The sequence below is a fragment of the Phocoena sinus genome, chromosome 8 (genome assembly GCF_008692025.1).
Source record: "Phocoena sinus isolate mPhoSin1 chromosome 8, mPhoSin1.pri, whole genome shotgun sequence".
Classification (NCBI taxonomy): Eukaryota; Metazoa; Chordata; class Mammalia; order Artiodactyla; family Phocoenidae; genus Phocoena; species Phocoena sinus.
Window position 1 is genome coordinate 98,588,251 of NC_045770.1, and position 26,402 is coordinate 98,614,652.

The 26,402-nt window shown below is 45.6% G+C and overlaps 1 protein-coding gene across 3 annotated transcripts; it reads left to right on the plus strand.

Annotated features, from left to right (window-relative positions):
* The first annotated feature begins 3,194 nt into the window (after positions 1 to 3,194).
* On the plus strand, positions 3,195 to 26,377 carry ZDHHC5 (zinc finger DHHC-type palmitoyltransferase 5). Of its 3 annotated transcripts, none has more exons than XM_032640002.1 (12): positions 3,195 to 3,496; positions 6,566 to 7,756; positions 15,801 to 15,922; positions 19,500 to 19,657; positions 20,416 to 20,588; positions 20,744 to 20,846; positions 21,439 to 21,530; positions 21,956 to 22,088; positions 22,554 to 22,677; positions 23,116 to 23,228; positions 23,712 to 24,571; positions 25,005 to 26,377. In XM_032640002.1, the coding sequence occupies exons 2-12, from the start codon at positions 7,653 to 7,655 to the stop codon at positions 25,168 to 25,170; spliced, it is 2,148 nt and encodes a 715-aa protein (XP_032495893.1). In that variant the 5' UTR covers positions 3,195 to 3,496; positions 6,566 to 7,652; the 3' UTR covers positions 25,171 to 26,377. The 3 variants fall into 3 exon arrangements, with proteins under 3 accessions (XP_032495893.1, XP_032495894.1, XP_032495895.1); XM_032640003.1 differs by lacking the exon at positions 3,195 to 3,496 and adding an exon at positions 3,584 to 3,717; XM_032640004.1 differs by lacking the exons at positions 3,195 to 3,496; positions 6,566 to 7,756 and adding an exon at positions 8,504 to 8,522.
* Positions 26,378 to 26,402: the final 25 nt, after the last annotated feature.

The following is a 26,402-nucleotide window of genomic DNA, read 5'->3' on the forward strand; positions in this document are numbered from 1 at the left end:
CATTTTTTACTTGAGCAACTAGATCCGATCTGAGATGGGGGAAACTCTGGGAGAGGGGAAAAGGAAACCGCAGGAGTTCTACTTCGGCAGCGTTAAGTTTGAGCTATTAGTCATCTATAGGGGATGCCATGTAGACAGTTGGAAACATGAGTGTGGAGGGTTGAGGAGAGTTAGGGTTGTTGAAGGTTCGTGGGAGCTTTTGGCCTACAGAGGGCATTTAAAGCAATGGTAATGGATGAAGTCACTTAGGGACTGTGTAAGTGGAAATCAGAAGGAGGCAGAATAATGGGCTTTCAGGGCATTCCAAACATAAAAGGTAAATTATAATGGGAGCTAGCAAAGGAGACCTGACTATTGATCTGGAAGCATGGATGTCGGTGTTGACCTTGAAGGGTGTTGTCTTGGAATGGTGGGGATGAAATCCTGTGGAAATATATTGAGATAGATAAACAGAAGTGGAGATGACAACTGTAGAGAACTCTCAAGAAGCTTTGCTTAGAAAGGAAGTGGGGGTGGGGTTATGGAGTCAAGGGAGAGTTCATTGTTAGGTTTTTAGATAGGATGCCTCTCAGCATATCAACAGATTCTAGAGGGAGAGAATTTAATGATGGGTATGGGTGTGTTCTTTACATGGGTGTGTTTTTCATTTTTCAAATAAAATGTCAGAAAATTCAGAAGAAAATGAAGGGTGTGGGATCCAGAGCACAAGAGGGGAAACTGTGCCTTAACACAAGCAAAGACATTTCAGAAGGACAGGAGGGAAGGCAGCAGTATTTAAACATAAAAAGGTCTCTGGTGGTTTTGGTTCTGAAAGGGCATTCTTCTTTGCACCTAAATCCAAGCCTAGCATTTTGTTCCTGACTTCCTGTAAATACCAGAGAGTTGAACTAAAAAAAAAAAGACCCTGTAGTTTGCCATCTATAGACATGAGGAAATGCAAGTGGAGAGGATTTGAAGAAGTACAGATAAACTACACTAGAAAAAAAAACAAACTATAAGGTATTACTTGACATATATAGCAAAGTAATTTATTTGAAGTTCAGTGGTCTGGATATCTCATTGTTTTAGTCTAGATCAGTGGTCCCCAACCTTTTTGGCACCAGGGACCGGTTTCGTGGAAGACAATTTTTCCACAGAACGGAGGGAGGGGGTTGGATGGTGTTAGGCGGTGATGCTAGCGATGGGGAGCGGGGAGCGGCAGATGAAGCTTTGCTCGCTTGCCTGCCGCTCTCACCTCCTGCTGTGCGGCCCGGTTCCTAACAGGGGGTTGGGGACCCCTGGTCTAGTTTTTACTGTGCAGTACTTTTCAGAAGTGGCTGTCAGTTTAAACCTTATGTTCTATTAAACATCCTTTCCAGGAAATATCTTGCACGATCCTAAGGAAAACTGGATAAGAAAATGGAATCTCTCTCTAAACCTTGGGATAGTGATTATGCCACCATTAGTGCTCACCTATCTAAGAGCTTGGCATACAGTAATCCAGTGTCCTAGGGGAGTTTAGTATATGTGGTTGGTTGGCAGAATGTAGGATACTCATTCCTATTTAGCACTGTCTAGCCAAGAGACAAAACAATTTACAGGTTCTTAGACTGTTGAAAGTGGGAAGAGAAAGATCCCTAATCCGTGAAGTTGGGTAAATGAAGTCTTAAAATCCAAGAAAAATATACAATAGGAAAATGACATTTGATTTCTTCCTAAGGAAACAACCTGATTTACAAATAGAAAATCCTCTATAAATAAAACAAATATTGTATCTCCAATACCTTACCTTTACCTTCTATAAGTTCTAAAGTTTTTAAATTTTTCATTTTTTAAATGAACACTGTCATTAAAAGAGAACTCTCCAGTGTGATGCAATAAATGGCAGATTGAAGCCCTTTGCAAGAATGAACTAGAACCTGTTACATATGCCATGTCAGAGAAGGAACTAGACTAGACCTCAGAAAACAGAAGGTAGACTTTCTCCTTTCCCTTCCTGCTTAGTGCTAACTTATCAGAGCACAGTCAAACCATCAACATTTGACACCAAAGCCAAGAACAGACCACAGGATTTAGAATCACACTTTACAGGTGAGACACCGTGGCTTCAGAGAAGTGGCTGGTGGAACACTTTTTTGAAAGACTATTATGTAATAGCCAGAGCAGCTTTCAAAAGAGAAATGGCCTTGAGCGAAATGAGAGAACACCGGGCCTCGTTCTTGGGTTCACAGCTGTGTTGGGCTAATTAGGGCAAAATGTGGCGCTGTGAGCTAAGTAGAGCTGGCCAGCAGCTCGCCAGGGACTGGAGCTTCTAGAGAACCTTTTCCTTCCTGTCTGTATTCCCGGATTGGGAGAGGTTAGGCTTGGGGGCGTCCAGCCTTTGTGTTGCGGTGAAACACAGGGAAATAAGCGGAGCCAAGAGCCGGCTCTCATTCCAGGGGGCTGCCACCGCCTACAGCGCGTATTCCCTGCGCCTCCTTCCACGGTTGGCACTACGGCTCCAAGGCTCGCGGCCGCTCTCCTTCCTCTTCCTCCCGTGCCTTAGGCAGGAGCTTCGGCCCCCACTGACTCTTCCAGTCCCTGCGGCCCTTCCCTGCGGAAGCCACAGCCCAGACTTTTCCATCATCCTGGGATTCTGCTGGTACCAAGGAACTCGTCGGAGTTCCATAAAGATGCTCCATAAAGATGGTTTTAAATAAAGTTTTCGCCATCCAAAAAGGGGGGAGGGATTGGGGGAGGGCTATTTAGTGGCCAAACCGCATTGGCCAATGCATGAAGGGGCTGAAGCAGGAAGACGAAGGGGCCAGTGGATGATTGGTTACGTCAGAAGCCTGTCTAGACTGTACCATACTTATTGGAGGGGGGGGTTTGGCGAATTCGGGAGGGTAGCTGCTTGTTCTTGAGTACTTTCAGTAAACACGTATAATTATTTTTTACTTCTGAGGATTTCTGCTTCGATTCAGGAGGGGTAGAAAGCAGGACAAAGGAAAAAGGAATATTCGCTCGGCCATTTCCCCAGTTCCAACTCCTGCGCAGTACGCCCACCCTCCTCTCCCCGTTGCCTGCGGAGCCTGACGGCCCTGCGCGCGCGTTCTCGTTTTCTCGCGTGGTACGGCGCTGTGCTCCTGCAGCCAATCAGGCCGCGAGGTCGCCGCGGTCGCCAGGGTGCGCGCGCACGCCCTAGAGCGGAGTTGGGGTGGGGGCTATGGGTGAATGGGAGAGTGAGCGGGGGCGGGCACGGCGGCGCGAGCCGCATGAATGAGAGAAAAGTGCCCCGCGCGAGATGTCGCGCGCACCCGGGACAGGGAGCCAATGAGAACGCTGGGAGGGCTCGCGACCCGGCACTGAGGGCAACGGCCGCGCGCCGGCTCGAAGACGAGCGTCGCCGGGCGGGAGCGCGCGGAGCGGGGCGGGCGTGGAGCGTGCGGGGGCCGCGCGCTGCCTCTCAGAGGCCGGACGGCGCTGCTGAGAGGCGGCGGCGACTACGACGGCAGCGGTAACGGGAACCGCGCCGGGGGTGAGTACTGGGGACACGGGTCCTTGCGGAACCGGAAGTGCCGGGCCAGGAAGGTGGGAGGGGAGAGTGACCTCTAGGGAAGGGGGACCAAGGAGGGGGAGGTGGCTTGAGGCCCCATTCCTCCCCCGGGCCGGGTCATCCAACTGCGGCGGGACCCTTGGGCCCCGGAAACGGACGACGAATAGAGGCCGGGGATCCACGGCTGCCGGGGCTCAGAACGGGTTAGTGTCGGGCCGCCGGGTCCTAGCTCGGGACCCCGGTCCCTCCGCTCCCGGCGCCCAGCCGCCGCCCCTTCCGCCCCCGGCCCTGCGTCCCGAGGCTCTGTCGCCTCCCGCAGCCTGCTCCCGCAGCCCCAGTGGGCCCTGCTGCCGCGGATTCCGTCTTCTCTGTCTCGGCCAGCCCTGCCCCATACGGTGTTTCTCAGTGCCCCGGCTCCGCGCTGGGGACTGGATGCTGTTCCCTCCCTGCGTTTCACGTCCCCTCGCCCCATTCTTCTGATACTTATTTTGGCTCAAGCCTCATCCTGTTACCTGTTCTTTCGCATCCGTCCGCTTCCTCCCCTACCCCCACCAGCCGGGAGCTCCACGCTTTTAGTACTTTGTACTTTTTACAAGTGGGAACTCGAATATATTTGCCATTTTTTTACGTATAGGAATCTGTTATGGGACAGGGCAGGAAGTGTTTTACCCACTTGGCCGCATGAAAACATTGAAATGAGAACAAGAAAGTGACAGCGTTATGAAAGGAGGTGTAGGATCACTTATATGTTATACTCTAGACCATTTTTCTGCCTTGCATTTTTCACTTACTGGTTAATGCCATCTTGTCTAGGTTGACCTTATATTCTCATCTCTATCCTTTTATCCCAGTATCCCTTTGTACTATATTAAATCTCTTCAGAATATTCATTATCACCCGTTCTTTAAATGCTTACAAGATTTATATTGCCATGTACTTTGGTACCTCGGTATAAGATGATAATACCCATATTAAACTTCTGTTTGACTCTTCAGCCAGTATCTTGACATGTGCATTATTCCATGAAACGTTGATAACTGTGTTCAGATTTACTGTATTATACTATTATACCACTTTATTTCCACAAACAGTACTTTTGCTCTCAGTCATGCTGCCATGTCCATTTACCCCTTTAAGGAGGTACTTGTATTAAACGTTTGTTAAAGCCTTGAAATCACATATTCTATAGTTTGTGTTATATATACACATTACTATTGCATAGACTAAGCCTGAAATGTGTCATACACATTCTCGTACACCTTTCTTACACTGGTACGGATCCAGACTGCTGGCTCTGATGAGCCACACTCACCCTGCAGTCTCATCCCTACTGCCCACAGTACATCCTTCTGCTAAGCCTTGGTGCATCTTTATTATACCCAATACATTCTTAGGTTTTGTCTTGTCACTTCTAATGCATATGCCCTAAACATCTGAGACACGTATCTTTTGTTTCCCAGTAATGTACTCCCTAGATGCCGTGGCCTTTTATGTCTCTGAATTACTTTGGCAGTATTAGCCCATGTGACTTTTCTCCTGTCAGAAAATATCTGAAATAATATATGGTGTTTAAATGATATCCTACCCTAGATAAAATATAAGCAGTGCAATTTTCCATCTTCTCTAATCTTTGGGCTTTTGAGGGGCAAGTTTACTTTAATAGTACGTCTGTAAAGCAAGAATTTGCTTCTCATTGTTAACAAAGTTACTTAAGCCTAAATTCAGAAAGTTGGGTTTTGATTCCTGTAGGAATCAATCTATTCTAATAATGCTGTTTGGCCCTCTAAAACTCTTTTTTTTTTTTTTTTTTTTGAGAGAGAGAATGAATGAATCTTGAAGGAAGGCACCTTAGCCTTTCATGCCACAGAAAAGAGAGGAAGTGCTAAGTTCCAGGGTACATTGATATTTCACTATTCAAAACTTCTGGTATTTTAATTTCAGCCTTTGGAATTAAGGAAGCTATTACTCCTCTTAGGTGGAAAAAAACCTTAAGTAAATTTTTGGTCTGCAGATTCCAAGTTGTCATCACTGAGCAGGTAGTGTAGTGGATGAGAAAGAGGTAGAAAGGGTTTGTGTCGGCAAAGGGGCCTGTGGACTCTTGGGTTCTGAACCTGACTGCTCAAGTCATTCAGTGGAATGGCCTCAGGCGTTCTCTAGACTTCAGTTTTACCGAGTGGGATAAGGAACTGTGTCACCAGATAATGAGTTAAATGCTTTGCGATCACTAGATGAAAAGCATCCTATAAAATCCAAAGTGCTAATGTTATTTTGCTACTACCATCAACAGAAATAATTGTTATTTTTAATCATATAAGGGAAGGTGGGGCTCACTTGACTTCCTAATAGGCCAATGTAGGAATAAAAACTGTTGAATTGGGAAGAAAAAGACCAGCCCCCCCCCCACCTTGTTGACTCAGTTTCTCATCGAGGGCATCTCACCTTTCAGTGCAGGGACATTTCTCATCCAGCTCCTTTCATGAGTTATTTCAGAAGACCAGAAATTCAGCTTTTGCCTCTTTAAGTTTATAACTAAAAAGTATAGAAGGGTAAGAGTGAGAGAGACATACACAGAAAGGAAATGAGACTGTCCTAATTTCGTCCTACTTTTTTCTTTTTTCATTGTAGCAATAAATATTCTCTTTGTTCAAAGACAAGTCTCTTTTCTAGGACTGCCCTTCACTGCTGTGCCTTTGTTTGTTTTTAGACTTTGATATTCTTGGTATTTGTTACTGCCCATATGTGTCAGGTGAGATGGGCCCCATCTGTGTCAAGAGCTAGTTCTTTGATGACCTTAGGCCAGCTGAAGCCATGTTTTTCTTTTTTCAATATGAAGAGGACTTAGAAGAGTGAAGAATTCTGAACCCATTGTCCTCCCAGTTCTCAGTCCTTTCCCACATACCCATAGTGAAGTAGAAAGTAGAAAATCATCTTTCTTTCAGAAGGCACTTTTTAACAGAGTAGCTTGTGGGGTTTTAGCCTTGCTGGTCTTCAGAAATGCCATGAAAATGCCATGAAAAAACTTCTCTGATGAAGATACTTGTTTTTCTCCAGGTGAGGCACTGTAACAGTTGAAGTCTGCGTCCAGGAAGCCCAGGATTGAAGAGGAGACATCAGGCATTGACTAACCTGGGGACCGGGGCCTATTTGGAACTTTGCTTTCATCCACAGTAGCTTTTAAAAGTATCATCGAGTGGAATTGATTTCTTCATCTTATTTTGCTTACTGGGAAGAACATGGCTTCAGGGATTATATGTTTCCCTTTAGTTTTGCATGAACTCCATAGGAAGAGGAGCCCTTAAAGGGTTTGGGAGTAACAAGAGACTGAAGACAGGCAAGCTTGCACGAGCTCGGGCTCTCTCTCTGTTTTCCCTCCCCCTTCAAAGAAAAGGATTTACAACTCAACCTTGTAACAGCTGCTGCCCAGCTTTAACCATCAAGAGAAAGTAAATAAAATTAAACCACCATTGCCAGACTACAGGTCCTGAAGTCAAGGTGTGGGAGTGGTGGCATTGAGAAAGCTGCCTGAAAGGGACAAAGACTGCAGTAAAAACGGCTTCTCTTTAAAGCTGGAAGGGGCGCCAGGTTCCTTCTTGGATCGAAATAGAAACAGCTCTTTTGGGTGCTGCTCACATCTTGTGGAAGTGTGGTAGTCGTGGAGGTTCTGTAGTATCTCCTCCAAAGAATTTTTCCTTGCTTGAAGTGTTCCGTCCTACCCTGGTATCCTCCCCTTCTTTCCTTCGGAAGACTCGCCTCCCTCCATGAGCTGTTCCGTGATCTGTCTGACTGCCCATGTTCTCTACCTGCAGCCATTTTCATGTGTACAGCCTACTGTTTGTCTCCAGTTTTTAAGCTGTACAAGTTGTGTTTCTTAGTCTCTCCTTCTGCCTTGTTCTGGGGAGGTGGTTATTCATCATTTGGAATCACCTTTCCCCCTCCCATGTGCTTTCCTTCCTTTGAGATCTTTTGACCTTTGGTTTTATTTGGGAGGGGGAAGGGTGATAATTCTAAATTTTCTGCTTCCCTGGTTTCCTTCTGTACTCCTCTGGCCGTTGTCTCCCTCATCCCATTTTCTTGTCTGTTCTGCCGCTGTGTGGGCCTGGGCTATGCGGCAGGGCAGATCTTCCATCAGAGCTCCAACATGCCCGCGGAGTCTGGAAAGAGATTCAAACCCAGCAAGTATGTTCCAGTCTCGGCAGCCGCCATCTTCTTAGTGGGAGCTACGACCCTCTTCTTTGCCTTTACGTGAGTTTTCTCGCAGTGGTGGTATGGGCGGGGGTGGGGGAGCTCCATGGGAGGCGGGCGAGGGGGTATTTTTCCTCTGGAGTTTGGCTACTTACTTGCAAAGGCAAGTGACTGGGAGAGTTTGAGGTCTGATACAGGTAAATCCAGATCCCAGAGATGCGGCAAGAAGAGTAAGAACAGGCCTACCCTCTCGACCTTGTTAGGAATTTTACTCTGCTGACTCCTCTACTTTCCCCTGCCTCCCTTCCTTTGAAATCACAGATGTCGTCGTATTTTCCTACCCAGTTTCATCGTTAGATGATTCTGCACTAGGAAGGAAATGGGAGGGAATCACCAGAGTCTTGAAGCAGCCTAAGCAGTCAGTTCTGTGAGAGAACTGGACCAGATGAAAGGCTTTTCAAAAAGTGGTGGCTTTTCCCCAGGATATCTGAAGCTTAGATTTGAGACTGTGGGAACTGGGAGTACTAGAGAACTTCAGAGTTGATTTCGAAGGTATACCAGTAAGATGGTCTTGGCTCTTAGTGTTATCAGATGGTTTTCTCTGTATTCTTAAGAGCCGAAGGCTGGAGAAGTGAAGGCCACTGGGAAAGGGCAAGTTTTACTTAGGAAGAGAGTTCTAGAAGGCTTCCTTTACGTTAGTTCCTGCTGAAGGGAATGACAGTCATTTCTCCCATTCCCTGGTCCTATTAGGAAAAACAGTTGGTGTCGAAAGATTTCCCACTTAGGATATTCGGCCTTTGTTCGTCTGCTTGTTACTGGAGGAGACGTGAGTGATTTACATCTTTTTCCTTTTCCCTGGTATTTCAGCTGTCGACTACCTGGCAAGCGTCTTTGCCGTTACCTGTTTATAAATTAACAAGTACCAGGCTTCTGAGCCTTAAACTGTTGAGTCATTGAGTTAGTGTTCCGGTTGTAGCTCTTGGAACAATCAGAGCATGCTAGATTTTCTGGGGAGTTCACTTTGCTGTGATTCAGGCTCAGACCTAATGGTGGGGTGCTGTTTAGAGCCAGTGTGAGGTTGCTGGCAAGAAGAAGAGAATGAATTGACGTGGTAGGGAATAAAAGCAGTTTGGAGTCATTGAAGGATGAGTGAGCAGGAGTTGCTGGGGTACAGACAGAAATTAAATCTGAGATAGGAGGGAAGGGGCACCCGCCACCTCCACCCAAACAGAGCTTCTGATGCCAGAAGGAATTCTAAAAACTATGGGTCGTTTGGCCAAAAGAGTAATAATGCAAAAGTAAAGTAAATACGGTGTTTTCCCATTTAGTTTTTAAACAAGGAAAGAATGAATCTCTTATCTAAGGTGTGGGCATCCTCCTGCTTCCCACCTCTTCCTCTAAAGAGTAGAAGTCCTAGATTCTTCGGCCCCCAGCTCTTCAGCCTGAGCGTACCTGTTGAAACCCTCAAGGATTCCACTCCCACCCATAAGGAGTGAGTCTTCAGTGTCAGACTTGTTTTGGTTTCTGCTCTTATGACCACTGAGTGGAATCAGCATTTTAACCAAGGGACATTTATATGGGATCTTAGTATCTTTGTAGCTGTTGTGGTGCTGTGTCAGGAGGGATAAGTACAACACCAATTTGACACCCTTAGACCTGCTTGATTGGGGAGGGTCTGTTTTCCTTTAAGAGGCAAAGCCTTCGGGAAGTTAGGAAATTTGGGGAACTGGCTAAGTGGTTTCTCTTTCAACCCATCCATTCTTGAGTTTGGACAAGCAGAAACCTTGTTCTTAATTTGCTAATCTGGAACCATTGAAGTGTTTGGCTGGTTATACCAGTTCTGCCACAAAGAGTTGTCCTGACATAGACATTTTCTCAACTGAGAGTTGAAGCTGTTTAACCTACTTCCCCGTTGCCTGATGTTAGAAGAGTAGGGGGCCCTCCTTATTGCATGGTCTCTCAGCCCTAGGACAAAGAATTTTGGAGGACAGTATTGATTCTTATTTGGAATTACTGCCTCTAACCCAAAGTTAGAAGAGCCTTAAGTCTTAGCTAGGGTTCTCCCTGGCAGTTTCCTCAGGACACGTTTCTGGGCTGTCTTTTCCTCCCTAGGCTTTCCCCTGTCCACTTTGGGGAGACATAAGTACCCTGTTTATCTTACCTAGCTCTTGGTACCTCTGAAATTCTCATCTCTTCCTCGCCATCTGACCATAGCAGTTCCTCTGCAAGTCTACACCTGGGCTGAGGTGCCGCTGTTCTCCAGAGCTGTTCTGTCCCTTTTGATGTTCAGTTCTATGTTTAAAACCATATACCACCTAAAAAAGAATTACTGGTTTCAAATAGAGACAAGAGGAAGGCTCTTTTTGAACCAGCTCCTATTTGGGGCCTTAAACCTGTAGCTACTTTGTCATCCTCCTGTTCTCTTCTCTAGGCTACAGCTGTCTGTTCTTACATCAGTATAAACCCCAGGTGAGAATTACTTTAGGACCTATAGGACTGGAGTAGGAGGAAGAGCCCTTTCAGTTGGCAGACATAATTAGTGGAGGCCTGTGGGCTTCCACTAATTAGGAACAGTTTACCCTCCGAGTGTCTGTCAGGTAGGGAAGGCTATGAGCTGAAATTATCAGTTGGGCTTCGTCATCAAAAAAATGGTGATCCTCTTCTGCCCCAGAGAACCTCGAATAGAACAGTTGAGGTCTCCCCCTTTGTCCCCGTCCCTCTCATTTATAGGGTTTGTCCAGTACTAAAACTAGGCAGGAGTTATTGGGGAACCTGTGTTAATTCTTTTCCCTTTTCACTATTTGGGAAGGAGAGTGTCTGCTAAAGTAACCCTCCTGGTCCCCATTAGGTAACAGACACTGCATTTAAGATAATGGGCCTGGACCCTCATCTGGCTTAGTTTAGTCTCCTTTTGTGATTGGCAGGGGGCAGTGCCAGGTGAGAGGAATAAGCACTGTTTGGGGCAAGCTGATTTTGGTAGAGTCTGTTAACCTTTGTGGACCTCTTTCTTCTGTGTATAATGAGGAAGTTGACCTAGAGCAGTTTATTTAAGCAATATGACCTTTTTTTTCTCAAATGAGATCTTTTGGGGGAACCCCAGTATTTAAAATGTCAGAGTAGGGCTGCTCTGGTTCACGTGAGGCTGGCGCATAGAGGCCCAGACACTGCATCTCTCCTCTTTGCCTTCCTGGGGACCCCTGAGGCCTTCTTAGGGCTCCTGGCAATACCATTTGAAATAAATCGCAGACTTGTATCCCCTCAGGTCTCTTTGAGCTGTGAGTTAAGTCAGCTAGTTTCCCATATATCTGTTTCTAAAACTGATGAGGTGGGGACTTCCCTGGTGGTCCAGTGGTCAAGACTTTGCCTTCCAATGCAGGGGGTGCGGGTTCGATCCCTGGTTGGGGAGCTAAGATCCCACATGCCTCGTGACCAAAAAACTAAAACATAAAACAGAAACAATATTGTAACAAATTCAATAAAGACTTCAAAAATGGTCCACATCAAAAAAACAAATCTTAAAATAAAATAAAATTGATGGGGAGGACATGGGGGTAAAGTCTCCGCTGCAAGTGATCCTCTGTGGGAAGGCTGAGTCAGGGTTGTCCAGAAATCCGTGATGGTCTTTCCAGTGTCCCGTCCATGAAAGAGCTTTCTCCATTACAGTTTCTGCTTCTATCCCCTCTCAAGCATTTCATCCACAGAGTTGGGCAACCTCAGTGACTCTCCCTTCTGGCCCTTTTTTTCCATGACTGCAGAGGCGCTAGCACCTGATTTGAGTGGGAGCAGCCTCGTGATTTAGGGCATTAATTGAGCAGTGGTTGTTCTTTTCGTCCCCACGTTGTTTTCTCAACTAGGAATAAGCGCCCAAGTCCTATATCTTGTACTCAGCTGCTTGAAAGTCTGGTAAGACAGGACAAATCAAGTCTCTTACGAGAAATTTATCCACTAGAAGGGGAGAGATTGTTTTCCTGTGGAATCTTGAGGATCCCCAGGGGCAAGAAGTGGGATATTCATTCTAGCCTTGTCTCATCACCAAAGAACACTAGTCACAGTGTTCGTACACATAGTCAGAGTATGTGCTGGGCATGGGAGGAATGCATGGATCTGTTCTTGAGGAGCGAAGTGCCTCTGCTGTTAAATGTTCTTGGATCTAGTAGTTCAGAGGAGAGGAAGTGGAGTTAGCGATGAAGGTGGAGCTGGAATGATAATTGATGATGATGGAGATAGTTAATAATGTGGTTTTTTTTGTTTCTTCTATCCCATGAATGCTCAGTATTAAACCAGCTGGTTTAAAAAGAATTCTAGGCTCATTTAAGACACTGTTTCCTTCATTCTCGTACCTGTATTAGGTAGCTGACCTAACAAGCTTGGAGACTTTCCTGTGAATTACCTAAGGCTACAATAGCAAAGCATTGATCAAGACAGGGTTAAAATCCACAGCTTCTTGACTCCTACTTTATTTTTCTTACCAGGAACTTATCCATTTTTTATAATGGGCAGAGTTAGAGAGGGCTAGGAAACAGATTTGCAGGAGTGTGGGTATTGAAACCCACTCTCCCAATTTTATTTGGCCTTGAAAACCGGAGTGCTAAAGGGATGGGCAGAAGAGCCTGTTCTCCCTGGGATGGTGTAGGTTTGGGAGTCTCATCGGTGAGTCAGCCAGCCTTCTGGGCTACGGCCACTCCCTCTGCTTTGGAGCTCTGTGATTATTGCCATCGGCTAAGGACGAGCCCAGCAGCTCCTCAGCCCAGCCCTCCTCTCCATCCATCAAAGGCAACAGATTCAGATGGGCCACTTGGGGTGGTCACTTAGGAATCTGGCGAAGTTCTGTAGCAATGGCAAGCCTCTCCCGGAGCCAGGCAGAATGTGGGATACAGTGGGAGCAGGCTTTGATCTCACAGGCCTCTCCTTGGTGTGATGTTTCCTCAGAGTGCTCAGGTTGGAAGCAATGGTCTTTGACTTGAATCTAGGAGCGGCTGTTGCCTGTGAAGTTGAGTTATTTGCATCATTTCCAGATACTGCCACTGTGAGGGTAGGCTTTATTTTGGCAACAGATATTGGAACTTGATTCTAGAGTTACACACTTCAGCTGGGATGGGTTGATATCAAGAAGGTTGTAGGGGTAAAGTTCATTATCTAGGGGCAGGTCATTGGCAGGCTGTCCAAGAAATGGAGTGATTTGCTTTGTTTGGAAATGCAGAAACTGGAGGAAGAATGGGGTCAGAAAGACTGACATCTGGGCCTGCAAGGGGACTGATGTCTCATTCTCATTCACCTTAGTTTCCCTCAGAGATGGAGAATACCCTTATTTTTTCAGAAGCTCAAGAGGCCACGTAGCCAGTTCTAGGAATGAGACATTTAAATCACGGACACCTCAGTGTTCTAAGGATTTCATTTCTTTTTCCCTTCTAATTATCTTCCCAGGCTGTAGGAGTCAAGTGAGTCACCCTTTCTCCTCTTCCCTGGGTGGAAATTGAAGTGACAGCTAAGTACTAGGGAGGTGCTCTGACCTGGACGACTGGTTTTCAGTTTCTCTCCCTCCCTCTTAAAGAGCCTAGGAGGTCAGGCTTTGGGTGGGGCTGTGTAAAGACTCTTGCCTTCTTGCTTGTATTCCACCCCAGATCCTGCCAAGGTATGGGGACATCTTTTTTGAATGAAAGAACCCCCAGAGGAGGAGGCTTCCATAGGAGACTTTGGTAGAATAAAACTGGAGCTGTGACTGAAGGTCTGTTTTTTCCTTGAAATCACTGCCTGCGCTCTAGCTTCATTATTTTGTCTCCCAATTATGTACTGACCCATAAAGAGAAGCAGAGTTAATTGATAATTACTATCTAAAAAGCCTGGCACATCATAAATACTTACTTAAATTTTTTTTTTTTAATGAATGGCTAAATGGAATTTGAATAAATAGACGGTGCTGGTAAAGACTTGTGAGATGCTTTGTGACAATCAGTTTTACTTCTTATCATTAGTTTATTTTTCATTGAGGAGCTCAGTTCTTTTGCATTGTCCTGAATCACTATTCAGGGCTGTGCTTTTTATTATTTAAAATTTATTTATTTTTGGCTGCACTGTGTCTTCGTGGCTGCGTGTGGGCTTTTTCTGGTTCCGGCGAGCAGGGGCTGCGGGCTCTAGAGCACAGGCTCGGTAGCTGTGGCGCACGGGCTTAGTTGCTCCACGGCATGTGGGATCTTCCCGGACCAGGGCTCAAACCCGTGTCCCCTGCATTGGCAGGTGGATTCTTAACCACTGTGCCACCAGGGAAGCCCTGTGCTTTTTATTTTAATGGAGACAGATAACCTCTCAACAGAATCCAGGACTGCTGTGGATTAATTCTCCGGAGTCAGTTGCTGTCTTGTTCTCCTGGCCCCTTCTTCCTTTCCTTCACTGAACTCTTCGTTTCCTTCCGCTGGTCTAGATAAAGGGAACAAGGACAGATGCTGGCCTAATTCTGGAGATTAAGTTCTCAGCCACAAAGCAGATTAGGGTATTTAGCCACTGTCTTGTTATGGGAAGTTCTTCCTGAGCTGAGACAGGAGAGAGGGTGTTTGATACCACTGACCAAGCAAGCAGCACATCACATGTTCTTTTGACACTTCCAGCTCCCAGGAGCCATCTTCAGAGAAAGGGAGAGCTCTTGCAGCATTCCTGAGACATATATCCTGACAGAAACTGAGCTTAATCCTGGACTAGGTCACTATTTTGTCAAGGAAAAGTTACCTAAAGCATATCTCTTGATTTGAACCCTGTGGAATATTGGATATGTGTGGCCAGTTTCTTTTTCCTGCAGGATTTGGGGCTGCTTTGGTCTGATAGCTTCCCTTTTTTTTCTCCTCCACTCTTCTGCTTCATTTATTCATCTCGGGGTCTAGTCCTGTGTCTTGGTATCCTTCCTTACCTGTGAGTGGTTTCCTTTTCTTTACCTTGAGAACTAGCCTCTAGTTGAATAAAATTCTCAGGAATATCTGATGTATAATGTGTCTGGAGAGACTTTAGGCAGTTGAGAGTAGTTCAGAGCCAGCTGGGAGGAGGGAAGAGAAGCCAGAGAGGCAGGTGGTGTCCCATGCTTTGGGTGAATGTGCAGGTCAGTGGGGCATGGCTGGGGTCCAGAAGCCTCAGGCTGTTCCAGAGAAGGGAATGCAGCTGGTGTCAGTTACATACTTAGTCCCTAGCTCTTGTGCCTGGTTAAAAGGAGGTAAGGACAGAGTCCAAAACATGTGCAAAGATCCACGAGGTAAGAACACAGACTTTAGTGCAAAGGGTTATGAGTCTTGTACCTTGATCAAAAATGAGTATTTACTTATTTATTTTGGGCTGCGCTGGGTCTTTGTAGCTGCGCGCAGGCTTCCTCTAGTTGCAGTGAGTGGGGTCTACTTTTCATTGTAGTGCATGGGCTTCTCGTTGCGGTGGCTTCTCTAGTTGCGGAGCACAGGCTCTAGGCACGCGGGCTTCAGTAGTTGTGGTGCGTGGGCTCAGTAGTTGCAGCTTGTGGGCCCCAGAGTGCATGGGCTTCAGTAGTTGCGGTGCGTGGGCTCTAGAGCGGGCGGGCTTCCGTAGTTGTGCGTGGGCTCTGGAGCGCGGGCTCAGTAGTTGTGGCACACGGGCTTAGTTGCTCCACGGCATGTGGGATCTTCCCAGACCAGGGATCGAACCCGTGTGTCCCCTGCATTGGCAGGCGGATTTTTAACCACCGGACCACTACGGAAGTCCTAAAATGAGTATTTCTGTGGGAAACTAGACCCACTTGTTGGGAAGGATAAAGATAATTTGAGACTTAAAAGGTGAACCACACAAGATTTATATGTAGGTATGGGGACTGAATCTTTTTTTTTTTTTTTTTAATATTTATTTATTTATTTGGTTGCACTGGGCCTTTAGTTGCAGCTTGCCGGCTCCTTAGTTGTGGCACGCGAACTCTCAGTTGCGGCGTGCATGTGGGATCTAGTTCCCTGACCAGGGATTGAACCCAGGCCCCCTGCATTGGGAGTGTGAGTCTTAACCACTGCGCCACCAGGGAAGTCCCTGAATCTTTATAGGTTTTTTTTATGTGGTTGATGTCCAAAGTGTTAGAGACAGCCCCTCACTTTCTTTATTATCTGTGCAGCTGTCCAGGACTAAGCCTCTACGTGTCACCTGCAGTGCCCATCTACAATGCGATTGTTTTTCTCTTTGTGCTGGCCAACTTCAGCATGGCCACCTTCATGGACCCAGGGATTTTCCCTCGAGGTAAGATCTCCCTCCTCTCTCTTGGAAGTATCTTACTGCCTTTGAAAAAGAATGATTTTTGGACATTTATACATTTGGTCTGGGGCCTTAGGAGTCTTGGGTTTTGGGATACTTTTATAGTCTAATGATGAAAAGCAAGTCAGGATCTTAGGAATATATGTCATAACTTCTAGGCATCTGATCCACTTTGGGTCAACTCTTTGACTTTCAGTTACTCATTCAGCAGAAATTTATTTCGAGCACATGGGTTGGGCATTGTTGCTAGTTTTGATACTATCTAAGATGAATTAGAGAGTGACAGTGTGATAACAAACTGTAACGGAAGCATGAGAAAGGTTCTCTGAGACCTTAGAAAAGGGCACTTATATCTGCCCAGATAAATTGGGGAAATGCTGCTGAAGGTAGGGCAGAAGGACCTTTACCGAGTAGAGGATGGAAGGGAAAGGCATTCTAGGAAGAGGAAGCGGCATATACAGAATTGTAGCTGTGAAATGCAGAATTCAGTGGGTGGAAGTTAGAATGCGTGGTGGGGCCAGAAGGGGCAAGAGGTAAACCAGAGCCAAGTGTAAAAGACTTTATGTGCTAAATTAAATAGATTATAATTCTTCCTTTGGACAGCAAGACGTCTTTAATTGGGGGAATCACAGGATCACATTTTCTTTTACAATAATAATTCTTATAAGAATGTACAGATACCTTTTGGGAGGCTATTGCAATAATGCAGACCAGATGAGAACTTGAATTCAAAGCTGGATTTACAGATTTTTTATTAGTAGACCCAGCAGAATTTTTCATTACTAATTGCTTACTAGGGGAGAGTGAGAGGGTGAAGGAATTGTCTAGGGTAGTTCCAAGTTTCCTAACCTGAAAGATAGGTTGTATGCTGGTTCTTTATAAACCAAGACCCAAGTTATAGGACTGTTGAGTGGGTTTGGAGGGAAGACAGAGCATCTTAGACATGTTGAATTTGAGATACTTAATGGATCATTCAGGTAGGTACCCAGCGGGCAGTTGAGTAGTCAGACTCATGGCAGAGTCCTCAGCCACGTAGTATTTGAAGCAACAGGAGTAAGATCGTCTAGAGAAAGTAGAATGAGATTAGGAAGGAACGAAAGTCAGCCTGACCAGCACTGACATTTTAATAATGAGGAGAAGGAGGAGCCGCTGAAGAGCCACTGAAGAGGGACTGAGCAAGGAAAGTTAGGAAGAGGACAAACCGGACACAGTGGGAACTGAGGAAAGTTCATGAAGTAGCTGATGGTTGGCAGTATCAGAAATTAGGTCCAATAGTATGGAAACTCAAAGCTGCCCATTGTTTTAGTGTCTGAGAAATTAGTGAACTTAACAAGAATAGTTTGAGACATCCCTGGTGTTCCAGTGGTTAAGACTCTGAGCTTCCACTGCAGGGGGCATGGGTTCGTCCCTGGTTGGAGAACTAATATTAGATCCCGCGTGCTGCGTGGTGTGGCCAAAAAAACAAAACCAAACCAAAACAAAAAACCACACACACACAAGACTAGTTGTTTTTTGGTTTTGTTTTCATTGTTGTTTTTTTTTGGCCACATGGCTTGTAGGATCTTAGTCCCCGACCAGGGATTGAACCCAGGCCCCAGCAGTGAAAGCACTGAGTCCTAACCAGTGGACTGCCAGGGAATTCCCAACAAGAATAGTTTTAATAGTGTGTTTATGTATGTATGCGGGAGAGAGACAGTTAAATTACCAAAACTATAATGGTTTGGAAGGCAGTGAATAGGAAATGAGGAAGCAGAGTCAATGAGTATTAAGATTATTCTTTCAGGAAGTTAAGCAGAGAAGGCAGAAGATGGAATATCTTAGGGCAGAGGGAGGAGTTTTGTTTGTTTAATGATACAGAAGACTTCAGCATGTTGATAGCATGAGGAGGTGGAACCAGAAAAGAGAGAAGCAGGAGGTGATGAAAGAGGGTAATTGAAGAGTGGCCATCTGGAAGAAGGAGATGCTTTCCTCTGCATGTTGGAAGGGTTATGCTTACAGAAGTAGGCTGTTTCTGGAATAGGAGGTGAGAGTGAGGACCAACCAGCATTAGTGGAATAAGAGATAGAAAGAGAATTGATGATGGTTGTTACTGATGACATCTCATTTTTCTCTCAAATGTGAAGTTACCTTGTAAGAGTGAGGCAGGTGGGATTGCGATAGCAACTTCAGTGAGAAGAGGTTTTTCTGAAATTCACTGTGCTCACAAAGCCTGTGTCACTGTGCATGGTGACTTTTGTTTCAAAGCGTAGATTAACAAAAGGTGCTTTGAGTCCCTAAAGCCAAGGAAGGCTATTTTAATGAGTGTTTAATGTTCATTTATCAAATATTTATTGATTATTATGATATGGTCATTTGGAATGATTATTATGATGGTCAAATAGCTCGGTCTTGAAGGGAAGATAGAGAAGACGTTTACATAAATAAATACACTGTGGTAACTTTAAAGAGTAATCAAAGAACTGTAGTACTTTAAGAAGAGAAAGCTCACTTCTGATACATGATAGTGTGGAAGAATCAGGTATTTCAATGTAAGTAGCACTTGAATTTTTTTCCTTTAAAAAACTTTTTTTTAAAAAAGATTTTAATAAGTAGTGAATATTCATTATATAGAAAGTATAAAAAAGATAAATATCACCTATAATTTCCCAGCCCGGAGATAACTACTGTTAGTTACATTGTGGTATATTTCCTTCCAATCAATATTGTGAAGACTTATACATACAGTATTTATTTGTATATACCATAAATCTGTAGCATATATATGTGTGTTTTTATTTGTTTTCAAAATGGGATCTTTTTGTTTGTACAGTTCTTTACCTTGTACTTTTTCACTCAGTTACATTGTTAGCATTTCCCTAAGTCAGTACATGTGAAAACTTCTAATTCCTATACCATCACTTAGTTAATTTTTCCTTCTCACGGGTATTTTTTTTAGATTAATAATAAAAAATGAAAATTGCACACTATAGATGAGAAGGCAAATGATGTCCTTTAAGTTTTGAAGTGGGGTGGTGAGTTTCTGATAGCTGAAAATTGAAAGGGCATTCAGGTAAAGAGAATGTCTGCAACCAAGAAACAGTCCTGAAATGTATATAGGGAACTAGGGGAAGATCTTTTGGGCAAGGGTGTCTGTGTGTGGAAAAAAGGTTGATGTTAGTTTGTCCCTTCCTCTTTCGGATTGTTGTAGTTCAGTCGTGTACTTGTAGATACTGAACTGTTACACAAACTCATTATAGATGTACTTTGATATATAAAGTGTCTCTTTCTTTTGAAATATAGTATGTAAACCAAGAATAGCAGCATATGCATATCAGAGCCACCTCTGAGTCATATTCTTAAACCTCGTTTCCCAGTGTAGGATAAATTGCTTCCTCATCTGCGTTTCCATAGTGTTGTATATAGAGCTGATCTCACCGTATTAGTTACTAGTTCCTAGTCTCTCTCACCATTAGACTGTGAATTCCTCGAAGGCAGAGGCCATATTTTAAATACCACTGCATCCCTAGTGCCTAATACACAGTTCTAGCATAGTCATTTTTTCATTAACTTTTACTCTCTACAGCTGAAGAGGATGAAGACAAGGAAGATGACTTCAGAGCTCCCCTTTACAAAACAGTGGAGATCAAGGGCATCCAGGTGCGCATGAAATGGTGTGCCACCTGCCGCTTCTACCGTCCTCCTCGATGTTCCCACTGCAGCGTCTGTGACAACTGTGTGGAGGTAAGAACTCTGGGTGGGGTTAGCTGAACCTAAGTTATCTTCTTCCTACCCACAGAATAAGAATTGAATCCAGTGGATTCTTGGCCATGGATGAAAATGCAGCCCTGTCTGACTGCCTGGGCTGTGTTCTAGCTCTGGCAGAAAGTGTTAGCAACGATGTACACATGAGAGGTAGAGCATAAATACTCTGTTACAGGAGGGAGCCCAAGTGGGTAGGCATAGGCTTTCCCGGCACCATTAGTCATAGCTCCAGCCTTCCATCCCTCGGCTCATCTTTTCAGTTATTTGACCTGCTTAGTGTTCTCCATTCCTTCCACTTCATCATGCTCTTGCATTCAAACTTTACAATATATTTCTTTCTTCTGCATTCCTTGTCTTTTATTTTTAACCCTTTTTTCAGTGCGTTTTTACTTAGCTGTAAGCAGTTGCCTGCCAGATTTTTCTTCCGGGCCTCTTTTTTCATGAATCTTAATGTTTCTGTAAAGCCTCTGACATTTGTACCTCTCAGAGTTCCTTGGTCACATAGGATAAACTGAGAGGTGGCCTTGGCCTTTGATCAACCTCTGGAACATCTTCCTTATAGATTGATGGAGCAAGATAAACTGCATGAACTGTTTTTAAATTTTGTAACTAAATGGTGAACATGATGACAGATTATTAAAAGAAACACTTAAGTTCTGCTGTTTGTTCTGCTTGACAGAAATGATCTAGTGCCGTGGTCCAAGGATGCCGCTCAGTCTGTCTCATTTTGCTCCTAGGAATTCGATCATCACTGCCCCTGGGTGAACAACTGTATTGGCCGCCGGAACTACCGTTATTTCTTCCTCTTCCTTCTCTCCCTGACAGCCCACATTATGGGCGTGTTTGGCTTTGGCCTCCTTTATGTCCTCTACCACGTGGAGGAACTCTCAGGGGTCCGCACGGCTGTCACGTATCCTTCAAGGCCTGTGGGTTGCAGGAGTGGGAGGGGGAAGAATGTAGAAAGTTGAGTCCTGTGGCAGTGAGGGTCAAAGGGAAGATGGCTACAGCACGGGCTGGGGAAGGCGAGATCACGTTGCTCTGCTCTCCTTGATTGTCTGGCTTCAGAATGGCAGTGATGTGTGTGGCTGGCTTATTCTTCATCCCTGTAGCTGGCCTCACGGGATTTCACGTGGTGCTGGTGGCTAGGGGACGCACAACCAATGAACAGGTATGGGGAGAAGTGATGGGAGATCCCTGAAGAGCAGGGCACGTGTCTCTGGACCCTCTCGTTAGTGTATACTTTTTATGATGAGGTGTCCAGGTCCTCATGTAAGCATGAGAATGGGCCATTTCTTAGTTAACAAACATTATAGAATGTCTGCTGTATACTGGTCGATTTAGGCTCTGAGGTAATAGAAACAGTAAAAGACCTGGGCCAGCCCTCAAGAAGCTTATAGTCCTGCTTAAAGGAAAACAATTATTTTTGTGCCCATAACAATAGCTAACCGTACTTGTTCATTCTTACGTTATGTTATCTTAGTTTTCAATATTTAGAGAGCTATTTATCCCCATTTTACATAAGAAAACTGATGATTAGGGTCAGATAGCTACCATGAAGTGGACCCAGAATTTGAACTGATGACCCTGACTCTGGAGTTCCCATTCTCAGCTTATGCTTCTTCATGGTAGGACTGTATTTTACTCATTTTTATATCTCCCAGATAGTGGGTGCAAAATAATTTGTCATTGATTTGTGTTTTGGCTTTTGGAGGTCAAGGTCGCATTTTTTGACTGATCTGGTCCTTCTTCCCTCCCTCTAGGTTACGGGTAAATTCCGGGGAGGTGTGAACCCCTTCACTAATGGCTGCTGTAACAATGTCAGCCGTGTACTCTGCAGTTCCCCAGCACCCAGGTACACCTACCCCTTTGCTCTAGTGTTCACCCTTGGTCAACACTTTTGTCTTCTTTGGGTTTGTTCTGGCTGCCTTTTAGGGAGGGTTCTCTTAGAATGAGAAGTGCCTACAAGGGAGAGGCATACCATCCTTTAATGGACCCTGTGAGTTCAGTTGTATTCTTCAGATATTATGTTACTCTCTTTGGAGAACTGAGGATGAGATTTACTTGAGTGCCTTGAGCTAGGCGTATCTGCCCATAGGCCTGGTCTTGCTGTTGTTCTTGTTCTTCATAGAATCAAAGAACTCAGTTCAATGCTGATCTTTTCCCTGGCCTGGTAGGACTGTTTCTTGTATTTGTAAAACTGCTCTACACAAGGTAGGCAACCATTAGATATTTTGGAATGAATGAATGAATGAAAGCCCTCTCACTCTTGACACTCAGGTATTTGGGGAGACCAAAGAAAGAGAAGACAATTGTAATCAGACCACCCTTCCTTCGGCCAGAAGTGTCAGATGGGCAGATAACTGTGAAGATCATGGACAATGGCATCCAGGGAGAGCTGAGGAGAACTAAGGTGAGGAATTTAGGGAAGTAAAGCTAGGTAATTTGGGGGGTCTCACCCATGGCAAAGAGATGGAAACTTGCTTTGTTTACATCTCTCTTATAGTATTTATCGCTTTCTGATTTGTGTTAAAGTTACTTAAACACATATCTTCTTTTTCCCATTAGATTGTAAGTTCACTGACAGTAGAAATTTAGTCCATTCATTTGCATGTCTTCATAGGACTTAACACAGCAGTTTATAGATGGTAGGAGCTCAACAAGTAGATGTTGGTGAAAATAAATAAGTGACAGAATGAAACCCTTGTTGAAAGCTTTTCTTTCTCCAAAACCATCCCCAAACTGATCTTGTGTCCTGTCTTCCATTTCCAGTTCAGAAGTATGTGATGACTCCCCAGTGCCCCTCTTACACCAGTTTCATACTTTGAGTTGCCCTAACGCTCAGTTCTCCAAATCTGATTTTCCCTCATGTATCCAGTCTAAAGGAAGCTTGGAGATAACAGAAAGCCAGTCTGCAGATGCTGAACCTCCACCCCCTCCTAAGCCGGACCTGAGCCGTTACACGGGGCTACGGACACACCTCAGCCTGGCTACTAATGAGGGTAAGGGCAGAAGCAGGAGTGAGAATGTTATTATTTGTTAGCTGTGGAGATGACACAGGCAAGGGCTGGGAGATAATGCTTGTGTTGTGACTGAGAAAACCCAGCAAGTGGTACTTGAGCCACTTCTTTGGACAGCCGGGAGAAAGGGGATGACATAACAGTTAGCTATTGGCAGTGAGTTGGACATCTCTGTGTGTCTGTGTGTACTCTCAGCATCCGCACAGACCAGAGAACATTCTGGGATCTGTTTGGTACATTCACTCACTCTGTGTTCTGGGCTGGTATGAGTCTGTAGTCTTGGTTTCAGCAAAATCATTATGTTCCTTTGCTTGGTATATCTTTTCCTACCTTGTTCTCCCCCTGTACTTTAAGGAACTCTAGCCAGGTTAAGAGAACAGCTTGTAAAGTGGTGCCCCCTGGGCCTTTTTTTTCCTACAGAGAGCAGCCTCTTGGGCAAGGACAGCCCCCCCACCCCTACCATGTACAAGTACCGGCCGGGCTACAGTAGCAGCAGTACATCGGCCGCCATGCCTCATTCTTCCAGCGCCAAGGTACTGAGTACTCTCTGAGAAGTAGGGTTGTCATGTATGCCAGCTGTTCTGGGAAAAAGAAGACTGGGAGAAGGGGAGGAAGAAGCAGAGGGAAGAGAAGAAAACCAAAGGCATTTTACTAATTGTTGGCTTAGTAATAGCGTTGACAGTTTGTCCTTCATCCAGGAGAGGTCACGGTAGCATAATAGATAAAAGCATTGATTACAGCATCAGATCTGAGTTCAAAACCCAGTTGTGCCATCACAGAGAAGTTCCTTAAACTCTCTAAGCCCCATTTCCTGCATCTTAAAATGAGATATTATTTGTTCCTACTTACAGATTTACTTTAGGGGTTAAACAGGATAATGCATGTGAAAATTCTAAGCATATTGCTGGCACATAGCAAATACTGTTTTTGACTGCCTCCTTGGGCTCTGGGGCCTACTGTCCCAAGAGGGGACAAGAGGGGGAGCACTAAGAACCTGCTTTGCTTTTCTCCCTCAGTTGAGTCGCGGGGACAGCTTGAAGGAGCCAACCTCAATTGCGGAGAGCAGCCGTCATCCCAGCTACCGTTCAGAGCCGAGCTTGGAGCCAGAGAGCTTCCGTTCTCCCACCTTTGGCAAAAGTTTTCACTTTGATCCACTGTCCAGTGGCTCACGCTCCTCCAGCCTCAAGTCAGCCCAGGGCACAGGCTTTGAGCTGGGCCAGTTGCAGTCCATTCGTTCAGAGGGCACAACCTCCACCTCCTATAAGAGCTTGGCCAACCAGACACGTAATGGAAGCCTATCTTACGACAGTCTGCTCACTCCTTCAGACAGCCCTGATTTTGAGTCCGTGCAGGCAGGGCCTGAGCCAGACCCACCTTTAGGCTACACCTCTCCCTTCCTGTCAGCCCGGCTGGCCCAGCAGCGGGAAGCCGAGAGGCACCCACGTTTGGTGCCAACCGGCCCAACGCACCGAGAGCCCTCACCAGTCCGGTACGACAATCTGTCGCGCCATATCGTGGCCTCCCTCCAGGAACGAGAGAAGCTGCTACGCCAGTCACCCCCACTCCCAGGCCGTGAGGAAGAACCAGGCTTGGGGGACTCAGGCATCCAGTCAACACCAGGCTCAGGCCACGCCCCTCGTACTAGTTCCTCCTCAGATGATTCGAAGAGATCACCCTTGGGCAAGACTCCACTGGGACGCCCAGCTGTCCCCCGTTTTGGCAAGCCAGATGGGCTAAGGGGCCGGGGACTAGGGTCCCCTGAACCAGGCCCAACTGCCCCCTACGTGGGCCGATCTATGTCTTACAGCAGCCAAAAAGCCCCATCTGGTGTCTCTGAGACAGAGGAAGTGGCCTTGCAGCCATTACTGACACCCAAGTAAGTATTAGTCCATCCTGGCCCCCAATGGACTTAAAAGTAGCGTAGTGCCCTGCAGAAGGTATCAGGGCTTCACCTGTACATTTTAGTACAAGTGGACCCAGGGTTATCGTGCTTGTAAGATAGCCCTTCATTTTCACTCTTACTCCAGCTGCCTTCATGGGCTATTCCTGTTAAGAGACTGAGGATTAATACTTTTTTCTTAGTCCTGTCTTCCTAAAAAGTAATTTATTTGCCTGAGAGTGAAAGGAGTAAGTAGAGGAGAGAGGGAATCAGGCTGCTTGTAAGCAGGGCAGTAAAATAAAAGGGAATCTTTGTGTAAGAAAGTATATATGTAGAAAGCATATTTTTTTTTCTCTTAACTTTTTAAACTACCTCCCTTTTCGGTGCTGTGTGTCCCACTTCTGACACCTCTCTCTTCTTTTCTTCCCAGAGATGAAGTACAGCTCAAGACCGCCTACAGCAAAACCAACGGGCAGCCCAAGAATATAGGCTCAGCCTCCCCTGGCCCAGGCCAGCCACCTCTCAGTAGCCCCACAAGGGGAGGAGTCAAGAAGGTGTCAGGGGTGGGTGGCACCACCTATGAGATTTCGGTGTGAGCTTTGGGCAGCTCCCCTCCCCCACACCTCTGCGCCTACACCAAAGGGCCCCAGGTGGCCACCTTCCTTTCCTCAAGGGGCTCCCCTCCCCTGCATGGACATTTTTTAAACAACCGATTCCAAGAGGATGAGGACATTTTATAAAATGCAGTGGGGTTGGGGAGTTGGAGAGTTGGGGCCCTGAGACTGGGGTAGCAACCCCCTTCACCTTTTAAGACCTTCCCCTTCCTTAAGCCCTGGACCAGACTCAGTGGACATTTGTGCAATTGCTCGCCTGGAGGGAACCAGATCATTTTTAAACCAGAAATAATTTTTTTTATTATTGTTACGGATTCTATTTTTTTCCTCTTCTGCGTTACCAGGTGTGTGTGTACACTATATATATATATATATATATATATATATATATATATATATATATAAAATAAATATCAAAGAAATTATATATCTATCCTGGGATGGGAAAATGAGGGAGGGATATGTATAAGGAGGGGGATTTTACTCTTCTTATTCCTCAGACCAGCAGGAAAAGAGGGGAGACATGGATTGAAGTCTTCCTTTCCCCCGTGGTTCCCTCTCTTTGTTCCAGTTACCATCTAAGGAAATAGCACCCCCTGTTGTTGGTGCTAAGTGACCAGGAAAGAAACCCAGGGAGAGGCGCGTCTGGGTGGGGTTCTGGTCAGAGGAGGGAAGGACCTGGAGAGGAGAGTTTGTTTTCTAGGCTCACTGGCACTTAGTTTCCCCCAGGGAAGGGGTCGCAGCCCCATGACTTTGGTGGTGGTGGTGGGGAGATCAGGACAAGAGCTTGGCTGAGCTCCAGAAACAATACTGGATAATCCCCCCTTCTTGGGGGAGAGGGATTATGGTGGGCTTCTTCAACTGGCCCCTCAAAGCCTTCCCCCAACTCACACGGTTGACATTATTTTTAAATTCAAGGCCGGGAGAGAAGAATCCAAAAAGCAATATTTCTCATCACATGCCAAAAACGGGATAGAGAGAAGGAGTGGCAGGCCTAGGCCCCTCCAGTTGTCCCTTGGGGGTTACCCCTCAGCCCACCTCAGTATGGTGCTGGGTAGAGGGGATACCTGGGTTCTAACCTTTAAGTAGGGGAGACCCCAGCCTCTAAACAGAAGCCCTTTTATTTTTTATTCTGATTAGCCATTTTAAACCAACAAGGAATAAAAAGAAATCCTGATCTAACCAGCTCCCCCTGACTTGTGTTATTTTGTGTG